At 54.0% G+C, this 25,897-nt stretch overlaps 1 protein-coding gene across 3 annotated transcripts in view; it reads left to right on the top strand.

The window, feature by feature from the left end:
- The window catches only part of MPRIP (myosin phosphatase Rho interacting protein), an 80,982-nt gene that overhangs the window by 25,931 nt on the left and 29,154 nt on the right, over positions 1-25,897 (top strand). For 2 of the 3 annotated variants that reach the window (XM_082064789.1, XM_082064788.1), the window contains exons 4-13: positions 5,355-5,506; positions 7,307-7,391; positions 11,700-11,910; positions 12,857-13,016; positions 18,933-19,074; positions 19,596-19,712; positions 22,322-22,378; positions 23,633-23,701; positions 23,919-24,008; positions 24,410-24,519. In XM_082064789.1, the coding sequence (XP_081920915.1) occupies positions 5,355-5,506; positions 7,307-7,391; positions 11,700-11,910; positions 12,857-13,016; positions 18,933-19,074; positions 19,596-19,712; positions 22,322-22,378; positions 23,633-23,701; positions 23,919-24,008; positions 24,410-24,519 (1,193 nt within the window). Of the gene's footprint in view, positions 1-5,354; positions 5,507-7,306; positions 7,392-11,699; positions 11,911-12,856; positions 13,374-18,932; positions 19,075-19,595; positions 19,713-22,321; positions 22,379-23,632; positions 23,702-23,918; positions 24,009-24,409; positions 24,520-25,897 lie in introns of all 3 variants that reach the window. The other variant, XM_082064790.1, reaches the window with a different exon arrangement.

The following is a 25,897-nucleotide window of genomic DNA, read 5'->3' on the forward strand; positions in this document are numbered from 1 at the left end:
TTTGCAGGGCTGCAAGGTGCTGCTTTCAGCATGGCATGGCTGGCAAGTGCCCATGCAAAGCTGGGCTTTCTCTTTGGTCCCCAAAGAGCTGGGATGGGAGCTTGTTTCACAGTTTCACAGTATGTTTGGGATTGGAAGGGACCTCAAAAGATCAACTAGTCCAATCCCCCTGCTGGAGCAGGAACGCCTTGTTCCCATCATGGTGCCGATGTTCTTCATCTTTCCCTTTTCTCCTCCAGCACTGGACATGGGGTGTGCATGTACAAGGATGCACGCTGCCATGAAGGGCTCCCTGGATTTGGGGACACTGCTGAAGACCCGGAGGGAGGTTGTACCCACTTGGTGACCACCACTGGGTTTGCAGACCCTCCCTGCTCGGTGTGGATGGATGTGCCAGGACAGAATCCGGCCGTCCCCATTGTGCACGGACCCCTCAGAGACCATTCAGCAGGAAAGAGGTTAACAGGAAGGCGGCAGGCGAGGCGCTGGCTGCCAGCTCCCGACCCCTCTTTGGGCTGGGGAGCAGCTGGGAGCTGCAAGAGCAACGCAAAAATCGCCATATAAGGCCAAGACGAGCCAGTTCCAGCCTCCCGCGCAGCCCTGGCCGGGTTCGCTGCGCTCCAGTGTGTGCTCCCCGGATGGGTGCCCGTGGGGACGGGGCTGCAGGTGGGATACATGGCCCCAAATTTGCTGCCTGGGCACCCCCGAGATGGGTGCTGCCCATTCCTGGCTGGGGTGGCTCTGGGTGGGAGAGGAGCCCCAGGGTGCTCGCAGGCAGCTCGCGGCCTCTCTCAGTGTTTAGACTCGCTGTCTGTGGACATAAACACCGACTCTGCTTAAAAGCGGCCCCTGGCTGAACTCTCCTGCCCAGCCCCTGCACTTCGCCCCCTCCCCAACTGCTCCCGGGGAAGAAAATTCCTTCCCCCTGGCAAAAGTGGAGCTGATGTTGTTTTATCTCCTGGTAGAGGCTCGGGAGGGCTCTGCGGGGGCCCGGCGTGCAGGGACAGGCGTGCGTGGGGCCGGTTCCGTGGGGTGGGTGACCCGGGGCCATGGGGAGCTCCTCTGGCAAAACAAATTTCAGGGTTTGGCTGTCGGTGCCTGTGATGAACAAGCAAGAGCCAGCAGTGGGGAAATGTGTGATGGGGCCAGGGGGAAGAGCAATGGTGTTTATCTAAGCAGGACGGTGTTTCTGCGCAGGTGTCCTGTCCCCTCTGTTACTGGTGCAAGGTGGTTGTTGGTGACACCACAAGCCGGGTTTGCTGCGGGTGCAGAGCCAAGGCCACGTCTGCAGAGCACACTTGAGACCTCGTCTATTAAAGGAGGTGATGGGCTTCTGTCCCCTGGAAAGTTTGGGCAGCAAGGGAGATTTTGGAGTGTCTTGCCTTGTTTCTTGCTCAGGGGCTTGACCTGCGTGTGCCAAGGGACAGTAGGATGCATGTTGCTTCATACCTCCTGTTGCATTCCCTCCCCCATGGTAAAAATCTGCTTTTCTCTTGCCTGGTGCACAGCCTGAGCAAGGTGGAGGTTTCTTGGTGCCTTTGCTGAGCCGCAGCTGCTGCTAGGGGGATGCTGCGGGTGGGAAAGCTGAGTTCAGGTGGTCGAGAAAAGAGACCTGCATCCCTGCCGGGCTGGTGCAGGGGACCAGAGAGCTGCTGTGGGAGTGGGGGAGCACTCCTGCTTGCAGGGAGGTGTGGGGTGGAGGAACACAACCTCCTGCTCCTCTTTGATGGGCGACTGCTCCACTCCATCCTTTTGCAGAGCCCGCAGAGGTTGTTTTCAAGAGCCTTTGTCTAATTTAATAAATCCAGGATGCTCAGCCTGTCAGATGATCTATAAGTGTAATGAAATCTGCCCGCCGCAGAGCTCCGGTCGTGGCGCGGCCGTATCAATAGCCTTGTGCCTGGTGGCAGGAAGCCTAAAATGCTCATTAAAGCCCTTCTGCTGTGCCAGCCCTGCTCGCCCAGCATCTGAGCACCTCAGTGCATCCCCAAATGGGATTTAGGGAGACCATGCATAGCCTTGCATGGCTGAAAAGGCAGCTCCCTGTGATTTTTCGAGGAGTTGGTGCTTTCTTGCTGATGGCATCGGGTGGGAATGGTGGAGGCAGTGCTGGTGAGGGCTCCCTGTGCCGCGCTGGTGCTGGGAGCTGTGGGTCCAAGCTGTATTTCTGCCGTCACCCAGGGCACGATGGTCTCCATGTCGCTGTGATGTTGTGGCGATGGGGCAGCGGAGTCTCGCTCCCTCCCACGCCGCATCCCAGCGAGATCCTGTTTGCTTCTCGCCCCGAGCACCACGATCAGCTGAGCCTGGGCACCAGGGAGGGGTGAAGCTTTTAGCAAATGCGGCAGCTGCCTTTGCAGGGTACTCGGGAGTGCTGCGAATGAGCCGCGTGCTCAGCGCCAGCCGCCCTCATGAATATTTTAGCTTGGAGAATTAACATTTGTCAAGAAGAATTTATGGAGGCAGCGTGGATGTCTCTTCCCCAGGCTCCTGGCTGCTTTGGGAGCCAGGGCAGAGCCAGCCTGTGCCTGAGCCCTTCCCGTGCAGCATCGTGGCTGAGCAGGACAGCAAAGCCACCATCTCCCCGCCGGGACAGCCGGGCCGCGGTGCCAAGGCAACCAGCTCGCCATGCAGGATAGACAAATGGTTGTGTTTTTCCTTTATTTCTTCCCCTCCTGGTTCTTGGCAGAAAGTAAAATGTCCCTTTTGTTTGGTTTCCTCCTCCCTCTGCCCCTTCGCCTTTCTTTAAAAGTTGTGTTCCAGATTTCGTCAACCCACGTTGTGTAATAGCCCCAGAGAATGGCGTGGGCTCTGGCCGTGTCCGCCGAGGCTGTGGCAGAGCTGCTTGACCGTGGGGTTACCTGCTCAGGAAACATCTGTACAGTTGCTGAGCAAAGTTCCATTGTATTTTGCATCGAGTTCCTACAATGCATAGGGGTTAGAAATGATGGGGAAGGTAGTTGGAGAAAAATCAGATATTTTAAAATCTAAATATTCCTGTATTTTTACATCAGCCCTGCAAAATCATATGGAAATGGGGGACTCTTGCAGATAAATCCTGTTGACTTACAGCATCAGCCCCTGTGCCTGAGAGAACCCAGCACTGTGCATCCTCCTGCCGCAGCACCGGGGTCTCTGCAGAGTGTCCCTTGGGATTTCTTCATTTGGACTTGTAAGAGGTCTCCACTTTTAATTTCCCTCCTTTCCACTGTCCAAGGCAGGGGATGCTGCAGTTGCTGGGCTCTGCCTGTGAGCATCCATCTGAAGGTCACTGCATCTTGTCCAAGCTCGTTCCAGAGGCCGCTGGGGTTGTGGATGTGGAAAGCACCGGGCAGGGAGAGGAGGAGGAGAAGAGGAGCTTACTATAGGCTTTGTGTTGGATGGCGTGGGCCGCCGCGAGCACGTGCGTGTGTAAATATGGATCTGTCATACTAGAGGGAAACAGGAACGCGATTGTTTCTTGGCTCCGGTTCCTCAGCTGATACTGGCAGCGTGGGGAGCTGTAGCTGCTCAGATGGCGCTGCCGTCCTTGCGGCCGGGAGCTGCTCCGCTTGCCGGGCCGGTGGCACGAGGAGATGTGCTGCTGTGATGGTGCCGGCGATGGTGTCCTCTGCTGGGCTTCCACCCCTTCCCCAGTTAACAGACACAGCCAAGCACCAGATCCAGTCGTGGGGTAGCTGGGTGCTCCAGCCCATTGATAGCAGCATGGGAAATGGCAAAGGCAGGGCTAGCATCTGGAGCTGAGCCTGAGCCTCCCGGTTGTGTTCCCCGGTGCAGAAATGCTCTGGGTGGGGAAGGGGGCCGGACCCAGACCTTGGCTGTGCTGAAGGCCAGAGAGACAAAAAAGTTTCTAAGACTCTACTTGGAGCAGGGGAAAGTTTTTTCCGTTGGGTTTTTATAGCTCCCGGAAAGCGGGGTTTTATTTTTGTTGTCTAAGACAAAAAAATCCTCTTAGGAGCTGAGTCCTGCGGTGGTGCAGGGTGGGCGGCTGTGCCGGGCTCCGGGCTCGGCTTTGCTTTCCCTCCCGCCCGCTACCCCATGGGGTCTGTGGATGCTGGTACTGGTTTCCACAAAGAAAAAGTAGAGGTTTTGGTGTCCCTCGTGTACAACTGGTCCTGTTGGTGTCCCTGTGCTGGGCAGCAATGCTGCAGCACCTGTGATGGCTTCATGCCACCCCTGGGCTGTCACAGGGACACAGCTGCAGGGAAAGCTCTTTTGCTGGGGAAGGAGGTTATTTCCCACAACCTGCAGCTGGGTAAACCAAGGACTTCGGGAGCCCGATCTGAATTTCCTGGCGTCGTAAGCTGGGGCCGTCAAGCTCTCCCCAATCACCCCTTCTTTGCATGGCACAGGCTGCTTTTGGAGGGGTTTTACTGGCAGGGGAGCTGGTTTCCATGGTAAAAACCTTAACAGCAGCTGTCAAAAATCTATCTCCCTGTTGGCCCGGCCATCTGGAGGGCTCATAGAGCCCATGGCAGGGCGAGCAGGTGGCCATGGGCTGCTTTGGGTGGCTCGGAGGAGTCCCCCCACCCCGTCATTTATGCTCCCAGTGTGGGTTCATACTGGGATGCAGGGGGGACCCCGGTGTCACCGAGCCTGGTGGGACACAGGCAGGCTGGGGATGGGGGACACCCGGCCTGGCTGCTCGGGGCGGGAGGGCTGTGGGTGCCGTGCACCAGGAGCGGGTGGCCGTGCTGTAATCGGATGAGCCGGCGCCGCTCCAGATGGACCCGTCAGCTCTCGTCAGTGCTGACACCTCCCTGGGTCCGTGTCCCCTCGGGCTGGGGGGGCCTGTCCCACTCTGCTGTGTCTGCTTGGAGCAAGGGGGCTGGGAGGTGACACTGTTTGCAAAGCCCATCAGACAAAAGGTCCCTTCTCGTCAAACTCTGTGTTTTGTTAACTTGACTGGGAAAATTCTGCCATGTCTGTCTGTAATGCCTGAGCCGTCCTGCGCTGAGGACAGCGGGGCTTTGCTGCTTTGCCACCTGCTGTCCCCAGGTGCCACCCCAACACCCTAGATGGTTTGCAGCTGCAAACCCAAAAGCAGCTACTCAGTGCCTTGGTGTACCCGTGCTGCGGCGGGGCAGTCGTCCTTCTCTGGGCATTCAGTGTAGTAAAAGCGTCTTGCTGGCAGCACTGGGCTGGCAGGAGTAGTGCCTGCTGCTCTGCATCCCCAGATGTGTGACACGGGGCTTTGCTGTGTGCCGGCACAGTGCACGGATGGGTCTGGTTACTTGTGGCCAGAGAGTCTTGGTGCATAGGATCCTGGTGTCCACCAGGAGAGGTTTTAGGGCTCAACTCTGCACTCATCTGCTCTTCTCTGCTTCAACATTTATTTCTCCTTCCCCTCGCAGCCGACAACCCTCCCGCAGGGCACCATCAACATGAACCAGTGCACGGACGTGGTGGATGGGGAGAGCCGGACGGGGCAGAAGTTCTCCTTGTGCATCTTGACGCCGGAGAGGGAGCACTTCATCCGGGCCGAGAACAAGGAGATCATCAGCGGGTGAGTGCAGGTCCGGGGCCGAGCTGCTGTGGGGCTCTGCCCTTAGCTGGGAGGAAGGATGTTAGGAAACATTTCTTCATGGAAAGGGTTGTGAAGCATTGGAACAGGCTGCCCAGGGAAATGTTGGAGTCACCATCCCTGGAGGGGTTTAAAAACACAGAGATGAGGCTCTTAGGGACATGGTTTAGTGCTCGATTTAGGTTATGGTTGGATTCAATGATCGTAAGGGTCCCTTCCAACCAAAATGATTCTAAGAGGAGCCGAGCTGCCGGCTCTCAGCAATGGACTGTGACGGTGCAGCTGCTCAGCTGCGAGTGTTTCCCACGTGGGTTGTCTGGAGCTCAGTGCCTCCCTCCTAAAGTTTATTGGCATTTGGAACCAGAGCAGAAAGTTGAAGGGCTGAAGCGCTTGCTCTTTCCCACCACGACATCTCCTCCTTGCCCCAGCCCTGGCAGCAGCAGTCATTGCTTTTTGCTGAAATGATTTCTACTTCCAAGCATTTTCTTTGGTTGTGACACCCCCCCATTTTGGTAAATACAGCAGACCTGTCCCCCAGCAGCATGGCCATCCCCCCAGCCCCGTTTGCAGCGATGAGGTTGCTGCAGAGCCGGGGTGTACGGGGGTATCTTGGCTCAGGGGAGCCGGCTCTTCTCCTCCAGCCAAGGCAGGAGCGATGGCCAAACCCCAAAACACAGCCAACCCCCTACCCTGCTCTCTTCTCCCTCTCCCCACGCTCCGGTTCAGCCTTTTGCTGCCGGTCCTGCCGGCCGTGCGGGAGGGAGAGGCATTGCAGAGCAAGGTGGGGCTGATTTATTGTTCATTGGCCCGGTGCTGGATTTTGAAGCAGCACGTTTGCTCCTGACTGCAAGCATTAATCATCCTGAAACAGTCCCACTCTGGGTCTGAGCCAGGCGGGTTTTATTTGCAGTTGCAGCACGACAGGAAGATTTCCCCGGCTGGGGGAGAATTTGTTTTATGTTTGTTGCATGCTTCTGGCATTTATTGCTTAACCAAAAACCCACTTGATGTGGTCATCTCAAAACGTTTTACAGCAGCAGCGTGTGAAGTGGGGGGACAGGAGGGGGAAGCAGGGACATGTGAAGCAGGAATGTTTCTCAGCTCCACGGGTCCCTGTGGAGTTTGCAGAGATGCAGGAGCAGGTCATTGCACTGTGATAGGAGGACACAGGAGGGTCCCCCAGACAAGCGACTTGTGCAGGGGATGGACTTGTCAATGCCAAGTTCACGCTGCTCTCTCTTGGACAAAAGCACTTTGTGTGCGGGTGTTCGCATCGCTGATGGGGGAAGGTCCTGTCCCTCTCGGCTCCCTTTCAGGATCCTTGAATCCCTGTCCCATGTCAGCCTTGGCCATCGCCTCACTTTTTCACTGAGTGGAGTCTGAGCCAAAACACCCTGGGGTCATCCATCCTCCCCTCCTGTCCTGCCTCATTTTTCCCCCAGGAGCTGGTTGGGATGATTTCTGGTTCCTGTTTGCTGCATTGACCCTGTGCAGACTGGAGAGGCTGAGCTCCTCGGCGTGCCCAGCTCCAGTTTGGGGTTGTGCTCATGGCCATGTTACATCCCCCAGAAGGCTGGAGTTGGGGACGAGGTGTGGATGTTCATCCGTAGGGCAGATGGGATCCCAGAGGCAGGTTGAGCTGGTCAGAGTCATCTGGGTGGGGGGGAACAGTTTTGGGGTCCATGGCCCGCTAAACCCCACGGGGGAGTGTGAGCATCGCTGCAGTCCCTGTGTGCTGCCCTTCAGCACAGACCTCACCTTTTGTTCTCTTTTTGCCCGCAGATGGCTGGAGATGCTGATAGTCTATCCGAGGACAAACAAGCAGAATCAGAAGAAGAAGAGGAAGGTAGAGCCCCCAACTCCCCAGGTAACCCCAGTTCCACCCAGGGGGGTGGAAACACGCTGTCACCCAGTCCCTTGCCTCCCTCTCAGAGCCACAGCATTGCTCTGCTCCCGGGGAAGATCCCCCCAAAACCTTCCGCACCCCCAGGCTGGGGACAAGTCAGGGCAGCAGGACAGCATGAATTAATTCCTGGTCATTGCTTCCCAGGGTGACACGCTGCTGCTGCTGTTTTTCTGGCTGCTTTGGGGCTGCATTTTGCCCCCTCTCCCCCTTGTGCTGCTTTGTGGCATCAGCCCCACACACGCTGTCCCCAGACCGGGAAGAGGTGCTGACCATTCACGGGCCATTTCAGCAGAAACAGGATGAAATTCCATCGGGCTCTGGTTACCCCCCTTTGAGATGACCCTGGAGATAATGGGAATGAAAGGAAAATATTAAAGGCCAGGGCCATGCTGGGAGCTCTGGGGGCTGGAGCTGGGCTCTCCAGGGACCCGGCAGTGGCTTCGTGCTCACTTTGACTATAAATGGTAAAAAGCAGGGCTGGCCATGACTCACTTGTTCCTGCTGGGCTCCCACATGGCCGGAGTGGGGGAGAATCCCACAGATGGGGTACGTGACCCCAGGGCCACCCTCGTCCCTTGCTGGGGCTGAGAACAGCGGCTGCCTGACCTCTGGGCGTGCATCCCACTGCCACGGGGGACCGGCTGGGAGGGCTCCTCAGGCCCAGCCGGTCTGCGGCACCGGGGGACTGCAAACAGAATTGGGGCTCCCTTGAGCCCCAGTTTTTCAGGTCCCCTTAAATGAAGTCCCCAGGTGGGTCCTGGTGCAAACCGGGCCATGGGCGGGTTTTGTATGGTGTTTGTTTGAATTGAGTTTCCACCACTCCACTAGATAAAGAGGTTCTGGGCAATGGGGGAAAAAAAATGGGGGGAAGATGGTCCTTTTTTTTACACTTAAGCTGGAAGTTTGAGCCACCCCCTGCCAAGGCTGGGGTCATCACAGCCCCTCGGGCACTGGTGATGCCCTGGGGAAGATGCCTTCACCTTCCGTGGCCAAGAGCTGACATGTTACAAGTTGCTTGTCCTCGTGCCCCAGGAAGGGGGCTGCCACATTCAGGGCACCCCAGCAGGACAGGGATGTCACCCCATCCCTGCCGCAACACTAAACCCATGCTGGGTTCAGGAGAAGGACGAGGCAGAGAGGAGGAGAAAGGGGCGCAGAGCCAGAAAAACGTCATTCTGGGTTACATTTCATCACCATGGCAACTTCTTGGAAACCATACAGGATCTGAGCTTCTGAGCACCAAATAAGGGAAGCGGCTGCGGGAAGGATGCTGGCTCCCCGCGGGCAGGCGGGCTCCCCAGGTGCTTGGGGACGGGCTGACCATGGACCCTGGTGGCACTTGTCCCCTTCTTGGCCTGGGTGGACCCTCCTGAGCAAGCTTTAGCTCTGTCCCAAGCCCATCCCACTCACTGCCTTCCTTCCACCCCCTCCATCCCATCACTCCCATCCCCGTAGCACCAGAAAAAGACTTAAATTCACTTCTACGAAGCCAGCCTCCGCGTGGGACCCACCACTGTATGGATGCTGCGGTGTTGGGTGCTCATGAGCAACGTGCAAAGGCAGGAGGAAAATGCAAAAAGCATCTTTCCAGTGTCTTCCAAATTATGATGATGCAGGCAGCCAGTCTGGGGAAGGAGAGAGGATACCGGGGAGAAAATCAGCACCAAATCCCCTCTGTGAAATGGCTTCTTCTGAAGTTGGCTGCTGTTCAGCTCGCTCGCAGCATGTCGGTGGAGAAAGCCTAATTTATTTCTGAAGACGGCCACACGCTAATCCGGCTGTGGATCGTGTCTGAGAGCTGCTCAGGGAGGGACGGACACCTTTGTTATTTAAAAAAAGAAAATCAAACCCATGGATATTTCTGCTTTTTCTCACCCCCATGTAGTTTTTCCTTGTCAGTGCTACAGCAGAGCTTGGCTGCAGCCAGATGCTCCTGGGTCATCGGGGCCATTTTCAGCTCTCCCAGCATTTTGCATCTTCCTCTTGCAAAATCACCAGGGTGGGAGAAATGCAGGTGAAGCTGGAAATATCACTTCAGCTGCAGATTTTTGGACAGGAGTTGTTAGGTGCAATCCTAGAGATGTTTTGACCTTTGCTTTGCAAGCAGGTCATGGTCTCACTGGAAAAAGGACAGGTTTCTCTTGCTGCCTTCGCCTGCCTGCTCTCCCTGGGAAATTGAGGCAGGATTTGGGGCTAAAATCAGGGATTTGAGGCACTGCCCTCTGTTGCAGGGTGGGTTTGCACAGGCTCGGGTAAGCAGAGCATGTCCAGACACACTTAATGCAACTGGAGGCCGGTTTTGCTGATTTTTGGTTCATGCTCCTTTTGGGAGCTGTTTATATTGCTGAGCAGCGAAGAGTTAATTTCTCTGCTTGCTTTTTGGCCCTCATATCTCTGTCTAATTAAATACATATCCACAAATAATTATATGGGGGGGTGTGTGTAAGGGATATCTAAAGATATAGAGCTGAGCTGGTGATTAACTTTGGGCTTTTGGATCAATGAATGAGAGAGTGGCTGAGGTTGGAGAGGACCCTGGAGACCGTCTGGTCCAACCCCCTTGCTCAAGCAGCATCCTCTTGAGCAGGATGCCTGTGAACTCGGGATCGTTTACCTCCAATGCTGCATTCCTTTAGGGTGAAATTTCCAAGGGGGATTCTTTAAAGATTGGAGGTCATTTGGTGCTGCTTGTGGCTGTGAATGGAGCTGGGACCCGTTCCCTGCGAGATCGCGCTGGCGCAGCCTGTGAATGCTGGTTTGGAGGTGGAGGGCTAAACCCCACCAAGGGCTCTGCTGACATGTGGGGGGACAGAGGGGACACTTGGCAGCCCTTGTCCCCAGCCCATGGCTAAGGTGACCCTGGATCCCCCATCTGCTCCGTGGAAAGGGAACAAGCAGCCGGGAAACTTCCCACAGTCCGGAGATTTTGGAGGGAGGGTTAATTGTCATTGATTTATTGGTGGCTCTAAGGAAAATAATCTGCTAATGCAGAAGCTTAAACAGCAAAACATCTGGTAGTGGACAAAGCCAAACCCTAAACGGGTTGTGAAAGCTGCTGCCTCTTCTGGGGCGCGCGCCCAACCTGGGCTGTGGCCACCAAAACGGCATCGTCATCCTCTGAGGGACTGCAGAGCCCCTTGTTAACTAGGGAAGCATTTAAGATAATGGGTGTTGTTTTAAAATAGCATAAAGCTCCATGTGATTTTTCTATTTCCTTTTTAAAACAAGTGGCCTGTTAGGTAGCCGAAGCACCTGGATTACAGCACCAGTTGGGTTTTATTTGTTTTATCAGTGGCCTGTAGCAAACCAGCCGTGACAAGCAAACAATGCAGCTGTTGGTGGCAGGGAATTCATTTTCTCCTCCATCCCGTGTCCTTAGGCTTGATTTTTCTTTTTAATGTTATAACACTGGGAAGATTCAGTGCTGGCAGATGGGACTCGGGAGAGAAGCCTGGTGTTGGTCTGGATTTGCCACAGGCAGCAGCTGCCTGCGAGCCAGCCCGCAGAGGGACATGGAGAGGGAAACGGGGGATGCTGTATTTTATTTGCATCAATTACAGAGGATACTCTGTCACCCCAAACTGGGTTTTGGCAGAGGTGAGGGGAGCATTTCCAGGTTCCCCCACGAGTCAGGACCCAACAGACCTGTTTCTCTGTGGTGTTGCACATGAATTCGGGTGCAGAGCCCCGTGTGTGCGTGGGGCAACCTTTGGGAAGAGATTTTGGAGTATAAACGGACCGTGAACGCCGGGGAAGGGCCAGGGCTTTGCTCTGCTTGGGGCCGGGCTGCATGAGCACGAGATGAGCTTTTCCCAAGAAGTTACGTGTTGGTGGCCGCAGTGTCCCGCACCGGGAGGGCCAGTTCCTATCCAGAAACAAAGCCAGCGAGCCCCTCCGCTGCCACAGCACCCAACCGAAGGGTACTCTGGATGTTTCCCAGCTGGTTGCCAGGAGAGGTACAGCTGGTTTCGGGAGCCCTCCCTAGGAGGGCTGTGCCCCCCAGGCATCCAGCTGGGAGAGCAGCGATGGTCCCTTTGGCCGAGGAAGTTCTGACCCATTCTGGCCACCATGCTGCCCTGGGGCAGGGTTTCCACCTGCGAGCTTGTCCCCTTGGGAATGTGGCCGTATCACATGGCTGAGCAGCTCCATCCCCATCCCGTCGTGACATATGTTGTGGGCAGCACCCAAGCTGGGTGGAACCTCTGGGGACCCTGAGTGTGGAGCTGGGACAAACCTCTCTAACCCTGTTGTCTCACCCGTTCTCTTTAGGAGCCCGGTCCCGCTAAGATGGCTGTGACCAGCAGCAACATCCCCAGCGCAGAGAAGGTCCCTGCCACCAAGTCCACGCTTTGGCAGGAAGAAATGAGGGGCAAAGACCAAGTGGACGGGGGTAGCAGCATCAGCCCGGCGCAGAGCCCGGTGCAAGGGCAGGCTGGGGCTGCCGGCTCCCTGAAGGATCCCGTGCTGGACAGCAAGGAAGGTGAGGGACAGGGGTGCCAGTGCCAGTGTGACACTGCGGTGACCCGGTTTGGGCAGCTGAGCCAGCAAAAAAACACCATACAGGGAAAAGTTTTCTACAGGTTCAGTTCCCAGAGCATCCCAGTGAGGAGGAGAAGCAGCCTCTATCCCTAATGTGTCGTGCAGGGACCTGAGTGAGGCCTTATGGGCTACAGTTCAGGAATGAAAAACTTTGCATCATATGCTGGAAAACCATATAGCCTGAGGCCCAGTCCTGCCCTGGCCTCGCAGGCAGTGTTGCCTTTGTGATGAGGGGAAAACAAGGGGGAAAAAATTCCTTTTCTAGCCCCTCTGCATCCCCATCTGAGGCAGCTGGAGGGTGTGAGGCCACGCTGAGCTCAGCCCGGCTGTCAGGGCTGCCAAACCCTGAGTGCCGCTTCCTCCTCCAGCCCCTGCGTCAGGGCCCTGTTTACATTTGGTCTCCCCGATGAGTCCCTGGAAGGCGCCAGGGCCTCCTGGAACATTGTTCTCCCTGGAACAATAAGGGCTGGGGACTCTTCCTGTGGGGCCGGGGACAGGTCCCACGTGCTGTGGCCGTTTCCTTTATCTGCCCGCTCGGATGGGGGATGTTTTCTGCCTGGGAAGGTCAGGGATGGAAATGGGTGCAGAGTGGTGATGGCTGTCATCTATTTCGCGGTTTGAAGATTTATGTCTTTCAATCTTGCAAGCCTGACCCAAGGGTTGACTGGCATCCCCAGCTCCCTGCAAACCATCCCACCCTCTCCATGGGCATCGCGAGTGGTCACGATGCAAAAACCAAGTGTGCAAGATGTGCCACAGCATGTACATAGGACCCAGACCATCTCTGCTCTCATTTCCTACTCCCATCCTGGGTGGAATCAGGGTGATTTTTGTTACAAGCAGAACTCGGACTTCAAACCAAGCGTGGTGACTTTTCCATCTCTTAGACGAGAGCTCCATGAACGGAGACCGGATAGACTGTGGGCGGAAGACACGTGTCGAGAGCGGGTACTTTTCCTTGGAGAAGACCAAGCAAGACTCGAAGCTGGAAGAGCAGCAGCTGCCGCCCCCGCCGAGCCCACCCAGCCCCAGCACCCCGAACAACAGGTACAGTTATCCCAAATCGCCCTCGCAGGAGCATGCCCAGCCCTTTCCTTCCCCAGGTACCCGATCAGGCGACCGAATGATTCACAGCTTCTCTCTGAACTCCTTGGACTCGAAGAGCAGTTGCCCCATGCACAAGGACTCCAGCAGCAGAGATGTAGGAAGGGGAGTTGAAAAATCGGGGCGTCCCCTTTCTTTTAAAGCCAGCCGGCAGTACACCACCCTGGCCGACGTTCCCAAGGCCATTAGGATCAGTAATCGTGAGGCCTTCCAGGTGGAGAGGAAGCGGCTAGAGCGGAGAACCCGGGCCCGTAGCCCTGGGCGAGAAGAAGTGGCCCGGCTCTTTGGCAGTGAGAGAAGGTAAGAGATGAGTGGCTCATCTCCTTGCATGCTTGCAGTGAGGCTGGGTCCCTGCCGCAGCCCCGGATGGAGCAGGCGGTGTTTGCTGGGTGACACCCCTTTTTATTACAGTGCTCCTGGGTTTAAGGACGCCCATCCACACCGAGCAGGCGGTGGGATGTCGTTAGTGCCAGCAGGAAGGTGTAATCCTGCCTGGCTGCTCTGGGGACATCTGGCGATATTCAGTGGCTATATTTCCAAGCAAACCCACCCTCCCTGTCCCCTCCCCGGCGTGGCACATGCTGGCAGCTGGCACCATTAATTAGGTTAGCTATCTAAACGGTGTTAGAGCCGGGTGCGTTATGCAACTGCCTAATGAGCTGAGAGAGGTTTCAAAATGTCACGGCATTAATCTGGGAGAGGAGAGGCGGGTGCAGCGCCAAGGCAGGGCTGCACAACAGCTTAGTGTGGAGGAGGACGCCCGGACGCGCGCCCGCACCGCGCCGGTGTGCTCGCTGCTCTCCGGGCGAGGCCAAGGACGGGCTCAACTTGCCCTGGGAGCGACACGTTTGTGTGGTGAGGGCAGCAGAGCAAACCAGGAGACGGGCCCCGGGCGAGAGGGCTGCCTGCCAGTCTGATTTTTCTTGCCCTTGTTTTCCTCCGGGCATGTTCTCTCTCGCACGGTTTCAGCAGGCGCTTCTCCTCGCTTTCTTCCCAGCCCCTCGAGGACTGTTTTCCAGCCTGGCTTCCTCGCACTGAGAGCTGGGAGCAGGTTTGGGGAGGGTGGAACAGCTTTGTGCCGGTGCCACCAGTTGGCCAGAGGATACCGAAGCCAGCCCGGCCTCGGCAGCGTGCACAGCGAGTGCCAGGCTGGGGATGAAGGAGGAGAGCGTGGGTTTGGCTTTCTCTGCCTCAGGAATTGGGTGGGAGGACAAGGGTGCTCCCCTGGTCACCCTGGCTGGGGACAGGGCTGAGGAAAGGCTGGTGGCTGCTGGTTTGCAGTGTGTTGGATGAGATTGTGTCCCCGCTGGGTTTTCTTGCACAGGATGCCCTGAGCAGTGTCCGCCCCAGTGCGAGAGGACGGCACGTCCCTCCAGTGCCACCAGCCCCGTGCTGCAGCCCCAAGGGTATGGTGCAGCACTGACATCCAGCACCGAGCTGAGATATGCCAGCCAAGGACAGGGAGGAGCAGATTTAGAGGCAGATATCAGGATCTGGGAGAGCACGCTGCTGCCAGAGAGTGTCCTTTTTTAATGTCAGCCCCACTCCCTGCCTGCTGACAGGTGCCTTTTCACAGGGAAAGTCTGTTTTTCCCAGCCCAGCTGGGCTCTTGGAGCTGTTAACGTGTTTTTCTTGCTTTATCAGTAAAATGGCAAAAAATTCCCCGGTGTCAGCTTAGGGGCGTTATCAGAGCAGGACAGGTTTGGGGAGAGGAGCAGGCGCTGCACCAGGCACAGAGCTCTTGTGTTTGGGAGGGGGGTGGTGGCAGGTCCCCGCTTACCGGGGGGTTTGGCCAGGGGTTGCAGCCCGTGGTGCCGGGTGCCATGAGCAGGGACGGCTCAGCAGGCAGGGTTTAGTGACAGACGTGTTTTTCTCCTCTGGAAACCTGGTAACTGGCCGGTGTGGGTGAGAGTCCGTGTGTCCCGGAGCTCGGATGGACTGGGCAGGCACAGAGATACAGTCCAGCATCGCACCAGGGAGTTAACATCACCAGCACCCTGCTCAGCTTGGCTTGGCTGCTTTTGAAGTTTGAGTTTACTTAGTCCACGTATCCCTGTCATTTTTCTCCTTGGAGCTCAGGCTGTGCTGTTGGTGGTTGAGCAAACACAGTAACTCGCTTCCATGCTGTGGGGTCAGCTTTTTCCCCCAGGTTTAACACCATTTCTAATAATCCTTCTCAGTAACCCACTAACATGTCCAAAAATGCTTGCCTGAAATCGCTTGCCTACATGCCAACCCAGTAAGTGCCAGCCGGGCATCGTTCAGATCGGCCTTTCATCTCTCAGTGCGTCCAGACAAACTTGCTCCGATTCTGTTGGTATTTTCAGCTCTTCCTCCCATTTTCCATTTTCCACCATAAACCAAGTGTGAGTGTCAGAGCTATGGATGCAAAATAAGTATTTTAGGTACCCAGTGCTGCATCCTGAATGACACACCTAGAGTCTTGGCTCCAGATAAAGCTGTTTTTCAGGCTTCTTGTCCTGTTTCCTTATAGTCAGAGATATTACACGACTTACGTCCAGGACTGTGCTGGAAATTTTCCACGCTGACCATTTATACCTGACGCTGACTCCACGCCCCATGCAGGCGTCTGAGCTCACAGCCGCTCAGAAACGTCTGTGTCCAGAAAGATCAAGCTGTACCTCCCCTCTCCCATCACAGACCCATCCCAAGGGTGAAAGAGCAGCAATAGCTCTTTGGAAACCCCATGGATGAATTTTGAAGCCTGTTTCGCACAGAGAATCACAGCGGAGAGGGCTGCAGGGATAACTTCGGATGCTGGGCCCCATATTCCAGCAGAGCTCTGCAGCTGCCGGGGTAAATCTCGGTACATCTCAGGAAGGCGTCAGCACCTTTGGGAAGGAGACCCCCATCAGGTGGGGGGTCCTTGGGGTGCAGAGACCCAGAGCCCCTTCCTCCAGGTGTGCGGCTGCAGGTTTACCCACATCCTGTGCTCCCCGGGGAGCGCTGGGATTTCTGTTTGGCAAATTTGGCTTTTCTTGCATAATTCCAGGGATGCAGCCTCTAAACCCGCGGCTTTCCCAGTTCACCCCGTATTCTGCTCACGCCGGCACGAGTCCATGGGGGCGTCCGCTGGATCTGCTGTAGGAACGTGGTCAGAGGGCTGAGGTGTATTCCTGGCCTCGATAAATAGCAGAGCTGCCTGAAATAACTTAAAAGACTTTCTCAAATTCCTTCTCTGGAGCTTCTCGAGATGTCAGGCTCTGCTCCAAAAGCTGCTTCTACCCATAGAGAGAAGCTCCTGCTCTCCCAAGTATATATATATATTTTTCTTGTATAACTGTCCTCTTCATTCTTGTGGACCTTTTGGGGAAACTCTTCTTCCATTTCCTGACACTCGCTGTCTTTCTTGCTGCTAAATAATGGATGAATCCAATAAAAACAAGCCCTTTCTTCCAATCAAAGAAAATCACTTTAACGATGGCTCGTGCTGGTCTTTATAAGCTTTCCTTCCCACCACACCCACCCCTCCACCTAACAGCCAAGGTTTGTAGCTCGGGTTTAGTGGCCTGGAAAAAATTAACAGCCTGCATGGCCGAGGAACTCCTTGGGATGAGCTTTGTAGTTGAGCAAGCACTAAATGGCTCCGCAGCTTTTCAAACGCTTTCCCGTACCTGTGTGCAGCCTCATTTGGTCAGCACAGAGCTGCTGTTGGGAGGAAGCAGCTCTCGCTGCTCCCCATCCCCCCAGGATCTCTAGCAGACCCCCCTCTGAAATGTTGAGCTAATGGGGAAAAAAAAAAAAAAATATATATATATATTCTTTCCTGTAATCTGGATGATATTAACCCTTGGGGCTGTGATTTGGTTGCAGTGATTGATTTTTCTCCTCCCTTTTTCAATGACGAATTACTGGAATGATTTTGATTTTGTTTTGTGTGTAGATATATAATTTCCTCTTCTGTTCATTCATTTTCCAGCCTTGTTTTCTTCCAGGTCTTGTTGCTCTCCACCTTCTCCTGCTGTGTTGCTGTGTGACGTGTCCGCCTTTACTTCGCCTGCTTCGCTACCATCTCATCTCAATCTCAAGCCGTAGAACAACCTGGTGGTGCAGCCCTTTTCATGAGAAATCAACCTGCTTTTGATTTTGTTTTATGCTTTTTTTGGTTGGGTTTGGTTGTTTTGTTTTTCTTCCGATTTGTTTTTCTTCAGACCTTCACCTAATAGGGCACAGACAATGTTAATTCACGCACCTCTTCCTCCCTCCTGAACTGAGACTCAGAGATGGCTGGGAAAATGTAAAAAGGGTTAAAAAATCGTAACTTCAAAATAATTCCCTGTCTGTTGGTGAACGGAGGATGAGGATTTATGCTCCGCAGGCTGGTTTATGTGAACAGACATCGCATGAGCTGAACATCCCAGGGAAATCGGGAGCTTTGCACGAGCCCGGGATCTGCCCGCTCCCAGTCTGCAAACTGGGAGGCAGTGGGGGCTGAACACGTGTGCTGTAAAAACATCAGAGACATTTGAATTTACAAAGCAAAGTCTTCCCCACTGATTTTTGGCCTTTCCTCTTTGGTCCTGGCAGCCTGGCTCTGAGCAGTGGGGGCACCCCCGCCCCTGGGGGATGCGATATGCTCAGTCTCTCTTATCTCATTTATGGAATTTGGTGCAAACGTTGGTTGAAAACTGAACATCTCACGTTTTTTTGAGTCCTTAACCTGCTATTCCTTTTTGTGGGAAGTGTTAAAAATGGGGTTTTTTGGATAACCTGTTTCTCCTCGTGTGGTTGCCGTTGTGATTTTCATGCACATCAGAGGTTTGCACAGAGCAGGCAGCCCCGAGTTTAGATGCAGAATGCGTGGGTCCAAATTTTTTGTCCGGAACCCACCCAGATGGAGCTTTTTGAGGAGGTTTGAAATTGAGCTTTAAACCTCACAGCTTGGAGCTCAGCTGGTGTGTATATTGGGTTATTGCTTCACATTCCCAGGTTGTGATTAAAGACCTGAGGTTGATACCTGCCCAGAGCCCCAGGCATGCAAACTTAGACACCAGCAGGTCCTTTGAAAATTCCAGTATTTCCTCTCCTGTGGGTCAGCGAGCAGCTTTTCATGCTGAAACGGCGCTTTTAATTCCACCTGCCTGTTGTTTGGTCGTTCTTAGGAGCATCCCATTTGGGTTTGGTCTAGGCTTGGCTCCTTCTCCATGCACATTTCTTCAGAGTTCTCCTCCATCCTCGGAGACAAGTGTGCCACCATGTGATGGGCCACATGGTCTGAGCGCCCAAGTTGTGCTCCCTGCTGTCCATACCAGACTTGCAGACCAGTTTCAGAGAAGGGCAGAGCCAGACCCACTATCTGGAGGCACCTGTGGATGCTCCACACTCAGTGCAATCCTGTGGATGTCACCCATGCGGGGCTGAGTTTTTAGAGGGTGAACACGTGGGGTGGCCCGTAGATACCGGTTCCCTCTGCCCCCCAGCTTGGTCTGATGTGTCTCTGCTCTGTGGCCTGGGGAGCCATCGATAGCTGCTGTGCCAGAGAATAAAGACAAAGCTTAAGCCGAAGCCGCTCAGTAATCCCTGATTCTCAAAGGGCTGTAAAATTCACAAGTGTAAAGTTATCGCTGGTTTTGCAGGGGTTTTCTAGATATTTAAGTTACTATTTGTGGGGCTGAGTAGGGTGAGGTTTTTCCCCACTTTGTCTGCAGATTGGGGAATTTTGCTCCAGATTTGTGCACACTAGAGCTTGCAGAGAAACAGGGACCAAAAGCCAGGTGTTGTGCATGAACTCTGGGTCGAGCAATTCTGCAACCTTAAATTTATGGGATTGTACAGCTCAGCGCAGTCGCTGTTCTTGTGTTTAAACCGGCTCTGGTTTTCTCTTTCTCTGTTTTCCAGGCGGTCCCAGGTGATTGAAAAATTTGAGGCATTAGATATTGAGAATGCGGAGCACATGGAAACGAACGTGTCGGCCGGCGCTGCCCTTTCCAGCGAGACGCGGCAGGGCAGGAGCGAGAAGAGGGTTTTCCCGCGGAAACGGGTGAGCTGCTCAGCCCAAGTCTCATGGTTGGGTTTGGAGGATGGAACCTGGGATCCAGCAGCCCCGGATAGAGCGTTTGGCTATAGGGTTTAGCTCTGGGGTTTGTCCCAGGGGATCTGGAGTCGCTAACGGGCAAAACCACTGTGTGAGCTCGGTCTGTGCAGGTTTGCTGCTTTGCTGCTCTGCTCCCTGGCCCAGCCACAGATCAGTGGAAAATCAGGCTGTCTTTTCTTCTTCCTCCAAAATAGAAGGAAGGAAACTTCAAATCTGGTGTGGCAGGACATCAGGGTGGGATGAAGGAACAAAAGAAACAGGCAGTCTTGAGAGTCCCAGATATACTTAGATGTATTGGGAACAAACTAATGCCTGAGAGGACAAAAAAAGAGGTACTGGCAATGAAATGACGCTTGTTCTGAGCCTGAGATGCCCCTTAAATATGTGGATTTTTATGCCATGAGCCAAGAGAGCAGGACTTGCTGCCCTAGTTCCTGCGCTGATCTGGGCTAATGGTGTTTACACAGGACTTCACTTGTGAAGCTGCAGCTGTGGGCTCCATCCTGGATGTCTCTGCATCTCCTCTGTCCCCTCATCGCCGGGCAAAGTCGCTGGACAGAAGGTCCACGGAGTCCTCCATGACGGTGAGCCACTGTGCCCTCTGCCGTGGGCAGGACGTGCGAGGCAATTCCCGGGCAGATCCAGTGAAAACTGGACTGTCTGGTTCTTCCCCATAGCCAGGAGCAGGTTTTGGTGACTCGGCTTCACACTTGATGTGTTAAGGAGAGCTTAACACATGGCCTAGTTTTCTAATGCCTCTGCCTTGATGTTTATGCACTTGCAAGCGGGATGAAGGCTGCGAGGAAGGGCTCAACCTGCCCTCCTGAGCTTTTTCCTCCCTCTGCATATTTCAAATGCTCACCAGACCTGGAGGCAAACAGTACAGAATAAACACAAAACGCCTTCCTCTCTCTCACCACCCTTCTGTAGGAACAAAATAAATACACTTGCTAATCTCTCAAAAAAATTACACAGCCATTGTAAATACGAGCGACATTTTTCATGGACAGACAGCGTCTGTTGAAGGACTTCTCAGAAAAATGTAGTAGCTTAGCATTTCTGTAGTAGCTTTTTATGTAGACTTGTGGAGACACAAGAGCGATTTTTAAATTCTTGGTGCTAATAAAAAGGTGCAAGAAGTGCACATCGAGTGGCAGTGCACCTCATCTGGTGAAGGCAAGAAAATCATCACGGTCAGTGGGATGAAAACCTTTTCCTTGTATGAAATAGCCTTCGTTGTGCCTCTCCGGCTATAAAAGTAGCAACATAAGAAAAACCTGCACTCCTGCTGACTTGTGACTGTGATTGCGAGACTCCCGCTTGCCCATCGGGATCACTGTGTCAGATCAGATCGGTTTTCTGCCAGGATAAAAGCCGAGGGAGAGTTCATCCCTGTTTAGCTTTGGTGGGTTACAGCCGAGCTGTGGCTCGCACTGCATGGGTGCCTGTTCCATCAAGTGTTTCATCTGGTTTTGGTTTCTAATGTCCACACCCTTTGGTGGCAGCTGGTCCCAGACTTCCAAGGAGGGGTTTATCTGCTTTTGCAGAAGATTCTTGCCCTGTGCTTCTTCCCACTTAATAAATAACAAGTCCATGAGCAACTGTAGTACTTGCAGTCCTTCTGTTTTCCTTCTCTGTGAAGTGCATGGTTGGGAGCTGGTTGGTTTTGATCCAAAATGTAGATCCTTTGCTTGACGCTCTCCTGTTGTACAAGAAAGACCTTTAAACAGGACCCAGATCCTGGAAGAATGATCCCATCTGCACGTTGGCAGAGAAGCAGCTGGCGCGTGATGGTATCAGTCGCTCAGGGTGAATCAGGGCTGAGGTGAGGATGCCCAGCTCTCATAGCCCACTTCAGAGATGGATGTAGTGAGTGCAAATGCAGTTTTCTTTGTAGTTTGTTTGTGGCTTATCACTGCCTCGTCAGCAGGTCCTGATGGGACTCTGTTTATTGCCTGCAGCCCCATCACAGCCGGGGCTGCTCACGCTGGCGTCTGTCCGCTCCCTCCTCTGATTCTCCAGGGATTTGGGAAGGGCAGAGTGGCATTTACTTTCCCTTGTGTTTTTGTGGAGCGGGGCTGGGTTCCTGCCGCTGTGGGAGCCCTGAAATGCGCGATGCCGCCGTACGGCCTGGGTTTGATTGAACAGGCTTCCAGACCCCAGTTTTCCATTGCTGCCTGTTCCAGAGGCCACAGCTGCGTTTCACACACCGCTGTCCTTTCCTCCTCCGCTCCGCAGCACATGCAACAGCTGGAGGAACTCGGCTTTTGGTGAGCGAAAGCATTGCCACCACATCCTTCCCTACGCATGGGCAGGGCTGGCGGGAGTTATCACACACTCTCTTGGTCCCTTTTCTCAGAGCTCCAGCATCCCAATGCACCCACTTTGGAGGAGAGAGCCGGTGTTGTTTGGGTGACTCAGTGCTGGGATTCCCTGCATTTCCAGCATTGGGAACTCACTCTTGTTTTGAACCCTGCAGCCTTGCATCAGCAGCACATATTTTGTCTTTTGTAATACATAATAGAGGGAAAAGACTGCCCGCAGTCTTGCTCATTCCTTATATCTTCCTCCGTAATGCTGGTGTAGCAGTAGGAAATTGCAAGAGAAGTGCGAGGAAGGGAACAGCCTGAATAAATGGTACAACAGGTCTCTGTTCCACCCAGGAGTGAACATTAAGCCACCACACAGTATAATGATCCAGTTTGGACTGGATGACCTTTAAAGGTCCCTTCCAACGCAGACTATTCTATGAATTTAACTGTTGCCGGTCTCTTTTATTGCTGCGCTGTGTTTTATCAAGCCACTGCTGTTGTCTTCAGATCGCTCTCTGCAGCTGCCAAAAGGAGGTTGTAGCATGGAGGGTGTTGGTCTCTTTTCCCAAGGAACAAGTGACAGGACGAGAGGAAACAACCTCAGGTTGCACCAGGGGAGGTTGAGTTTGGATCTTGAGAACAGTTTCTTCTCAAAAAGGGCTGTCGGGCATTGGAACAGGCTGCCCAGGGCAGTGGTGGAGTCACCATCCCTGGAGAGGTTGAACAGAGATGAGGTTCTCAGGGACATGGGGTAGTGCCAGGGGTGGGTTAATGGTTAAACTCAATGATCTTGAGGGTGTTTTCTAACCAAAATGATTCTGTGACTCTGGGTGCAGATGCTTCTTCCCATCCCCTCTGATCACCTCTCTCCTCTCTTGCAGCCCGACCTGCTGAACTTCAAGAAGGGCTGGTTGACAAAGCAGTACGAGGATGGGCAGGTGAGTGCGGGGGGAGCTCTGGTCTTCATCTCAGTCTTTGGTGCCGTGGTTGGTCCCGGTCTCCAGCAGCTGACAGAATAGATCAGCATTGGGCTGTGCTCCAGATGGAGGAAACCGGCTGTGGGCACTTGGGCAGAGCAGTGACAGGGAATTAGAGCAGCTCTGCAGCCTGGCAGCAGCGGTTGTGTGCAAACTCTGTGCAAACAGTGTTCGCCTTGGAGCAGGAGTAGCTGGTGCTCTGTCCTGGGGAGGTTTCAAAGCCCCACAGCTGGGTATTGTGTCGTAGTTTCTAGGAAGCCAGGGCACCTTGGGTAGCAGCACTGTTTTCATGTTCCAGTTCTCTTAGTCTCATCTCCTTTGTGACCCAGCAACCTCTTTGGCGTCAGTAATGAGGCTCAGATAAGGTCTCTTGAGTGCCGGGGAAATAACAAGGCCAAGAGATAAATAAATGGCTCTCAGAGTTGGCACTGAGGGAAGCGGCCACTGCCGCTTTCCTCCCGTCATTCCCAGGGGGATGCGGGATGTGCTGCAGGGGCACTGATGCCGCAGCAGCGCGGGTGCCCTGGCTGTTTGCAGACTGCCCCTTCCCTGGATTTCCTTCCATCCCGCTCAGCCCATTGAGGGAAAATGAGGGTGACTTGTCATGTCCTGGGGGCTGAGGGCACATCTGTGGGCAGCCGGAGGGGAAATCAGCTGCTGCAGCGAGTGATTGTTAACTGGAAGCTGCCTTGGGTAAGCCTGTGCCTCGCTGGGACCGTGCAGAAGTGTATTTGTATAGAGCAAGGGCCAGGAATAGACTCCAACTCAATCTGTATCTACTGCAGATAAGACATGAATGTTTTACTGTTTGTTTTTTTTTTTTAATTAAAAAAGGTTTCTCCAAGGCTTTAAATGCAGCCACTAAAAGCATCATCCTACCAGTGGAGCTAATGAGAAAGCTCCGGCTGTCCCGTGCTCTCGCAGTGTTTCACTGTCACACGCAGGGCTGATGTTGCTGGGGTCTGGTGCTCTGCCATTGCAGCATTGCTGAGGAAATCCTTGTCCTGGCAGTGCAATCCGTCACGGTGTCCCTTGCATTGCTGCCTGCTCGGGTCTCCCTTTTCCCCCAGGAAAGCCTCTTGGTGAAGCTGGGTGTGGAGCTGGGAGGGGAGAGGCTGCGAAATGTCTCTGCCAGGTGGCCTGTGACAAACTGCCCAGGCTCTGCTGATGGCAAAGGAGCAGGATTGTAACTCTCCTGTCTTGGTTGTTCCCCAGTGGAAGAAGCACTGGTTTGTGCTGACCGACCAGAGCCTGAGATACTACCGGGATTCGGTGGCGGAGGAGGTAAGTGTCATCCTGATCCGTGTGCAAACTATTGCTCTGTGCCTAGCGGAGCTCCCAAAATGACCCTGGGCAGGTTGTCTTCCCAGATGCCGAGGTCCTGGAGCATCACTCTTCAGGGCTTTGTGCTTCTCCAGGACCTGCTGCATGCCTCCTTGCAAGCCCACCATGCTTTGGCATTGCAAAGCATTACAACCTATTCTCCCTCTTCCCTCTCCAGGCAGCTGACCTGGATGGAGAAATCGATTTATCCACGTGCTACGATGTTACTGAGTACCCAGTTCAGCGAAACTACGGCTTCCAGATCCATGTAAGGAAAACATGGGGAGGAGGAAGAGTCCGACTAGCAGGATGCTCAATGGGGCTGCTCGTGCTGTGCCGCTGCTTGGGGATGCTCATCTCCCCAGACATCTGAGAGGGGCCACCCAGCATCCCTCACAGTGCTCCAGAGAGATGTGGCCTTGGGTTTGGGAACCAGTTTTTTGGCCCATAAAAAATGAAGGGAGAGAAGGGAAAGTTTTGTCTCAACCTTAAGGTCTCAGCTACAGCAAAACTATCCTGATTGCTGAGAAACATGAATTCCCACTGTGAACGTGCTGGGGGGGCTGTGGCACTGGGTGCTCAGGGCTGGGTGCAGGATGGTATTTTGGGGGTGGGAAGGTGCTGGTGGGTGCAATCAGCTGCTCTGAGCCGGTCCCCCTCTCTCCCTAGACGAAGGAAGGGGAGTTCACCCTCTCGGCCATGACGTCGGGCATTCGCCGCAACTGGATACAGACCATCATGAAGCATGTTCGCCCCACCACTGCTCCGGATGTCACAAGGTAAAGGGGGGAGTCGAGCAGCCCCTGCAGTTGTCTGGTTTGCTGTGCAGGAGTAATTCTTCCCTGAGTCCCTTTCTTTCCTCTTTCTGAGCCTGTCTGTTCCTGGAAGCTGTGGCTCTTTTCTCACCATCCCTCTCTCTGGGCTTAATTTGTATACGCTTTGTGGGGATGCTGATACGCTGAATTACTTTTACACAGGCAGATTGCAAAGAGGGTTGAAAATGTGGCTTTAATTTGTGTGTAGGAATATGAAATACTGTTCCTATATCAAGGCTCCTCTGGATTCCCACCAGGTATTGTGAAACCACTTGGATTCCGTTGTGCTGGGTTCTCCCTTTCCTCTGGCTACTGTTCAGCACGAGCTGCCTGTCCCCTCCGTGGGTCATGGCAGCACAAGCCCAGGGTTCAATTGAGAAGCTGTTTTGGCTCTGATATATTTTAAACTCCAGCCAGAAAATCCTCTTCCCTCCTCTTGATCTTCCAGATAGCTGCCGCAGCTCCTTCCCCTTACATTTTAGTAATGCTCGCGTCTCCTCCTGCCATCAGAGCCAGAGGAAGGGACCCCCCTGCTTCACAGAGTCCCTTCTGTGAGCGCTTGCGACTGCGGGTAAAGGGCGTTTGACCTCCTCACAGCTAATTGTGCCAGCCACGCTCGTACAGGCCACCTCTTACAGGCTTCGTGGACACGGCCGCACCATTAACTCCGTCTCCTGCCCCTACCATAGCCGCAAGAGCAGGTTTTTTGCCAGGTTTGTCCCCCACGTTGACGGAATGGCTCTTCTCACCTGGTGCTGTCGACCTGGAGATGCTCCAGCCTCTCCTTCCCCATCCCGCTTGGTGCTCGGCCACCGTCTCCCAGCCCTGCCTGAGCTCTGGTGGATCTCGCGGGGGTGCTGGGGAAGCCGCCTCTCTCCTCACTCCTCTGTATGTTTGATTTCCATGCAATCCCAGGAAAAACTTCTCTTTGAAACTATCCGTGCTGAAGCCCAGGTTGGAAAACTGTGTTCTCTCCTGTATAAACGTTTTGTGGTTTGTATATCTTGTGATTCACTGCATGCTCCTCCTTTCCTGCACTTCGGATGGGAAGTCCTGCAGTTTCCATTTATTTTTCTTTCTTTTCTTTTTTCCCCCTCGTTTTTTTGTTTTTCTTTGAATAAAAGCCAGAGAGAAGGGAAGAAGCAACCTGATCTTGACACTTGGTTTCCCCACACTGGTATCTTCCGATGTGACTAGATATGAAGATGAAGACCAAGGAAATTTAAGGGGACCTCTCAGCCTTTAAAGAGCCAGATATATTTCTAGCCTAACAGGTTACTGCAGCACGACAGTCTTGTGCTCTGCATCTGCTCTGAGCCCACGCAAAGGGGTTAGACTTGGC

The sequence above is a fragment of the Streptopelia decaocto genome (assembly GCF_964273445.1).
Source record: "Streptopelia decaocto genome assembly, chromosome: 13".
Taxonomy (NCBI): Eukaryota; Metazoa; Chordata; class Aves; order Columbiformes; family Columbidae; genus Streptopelia; species Streptopelia decaocto.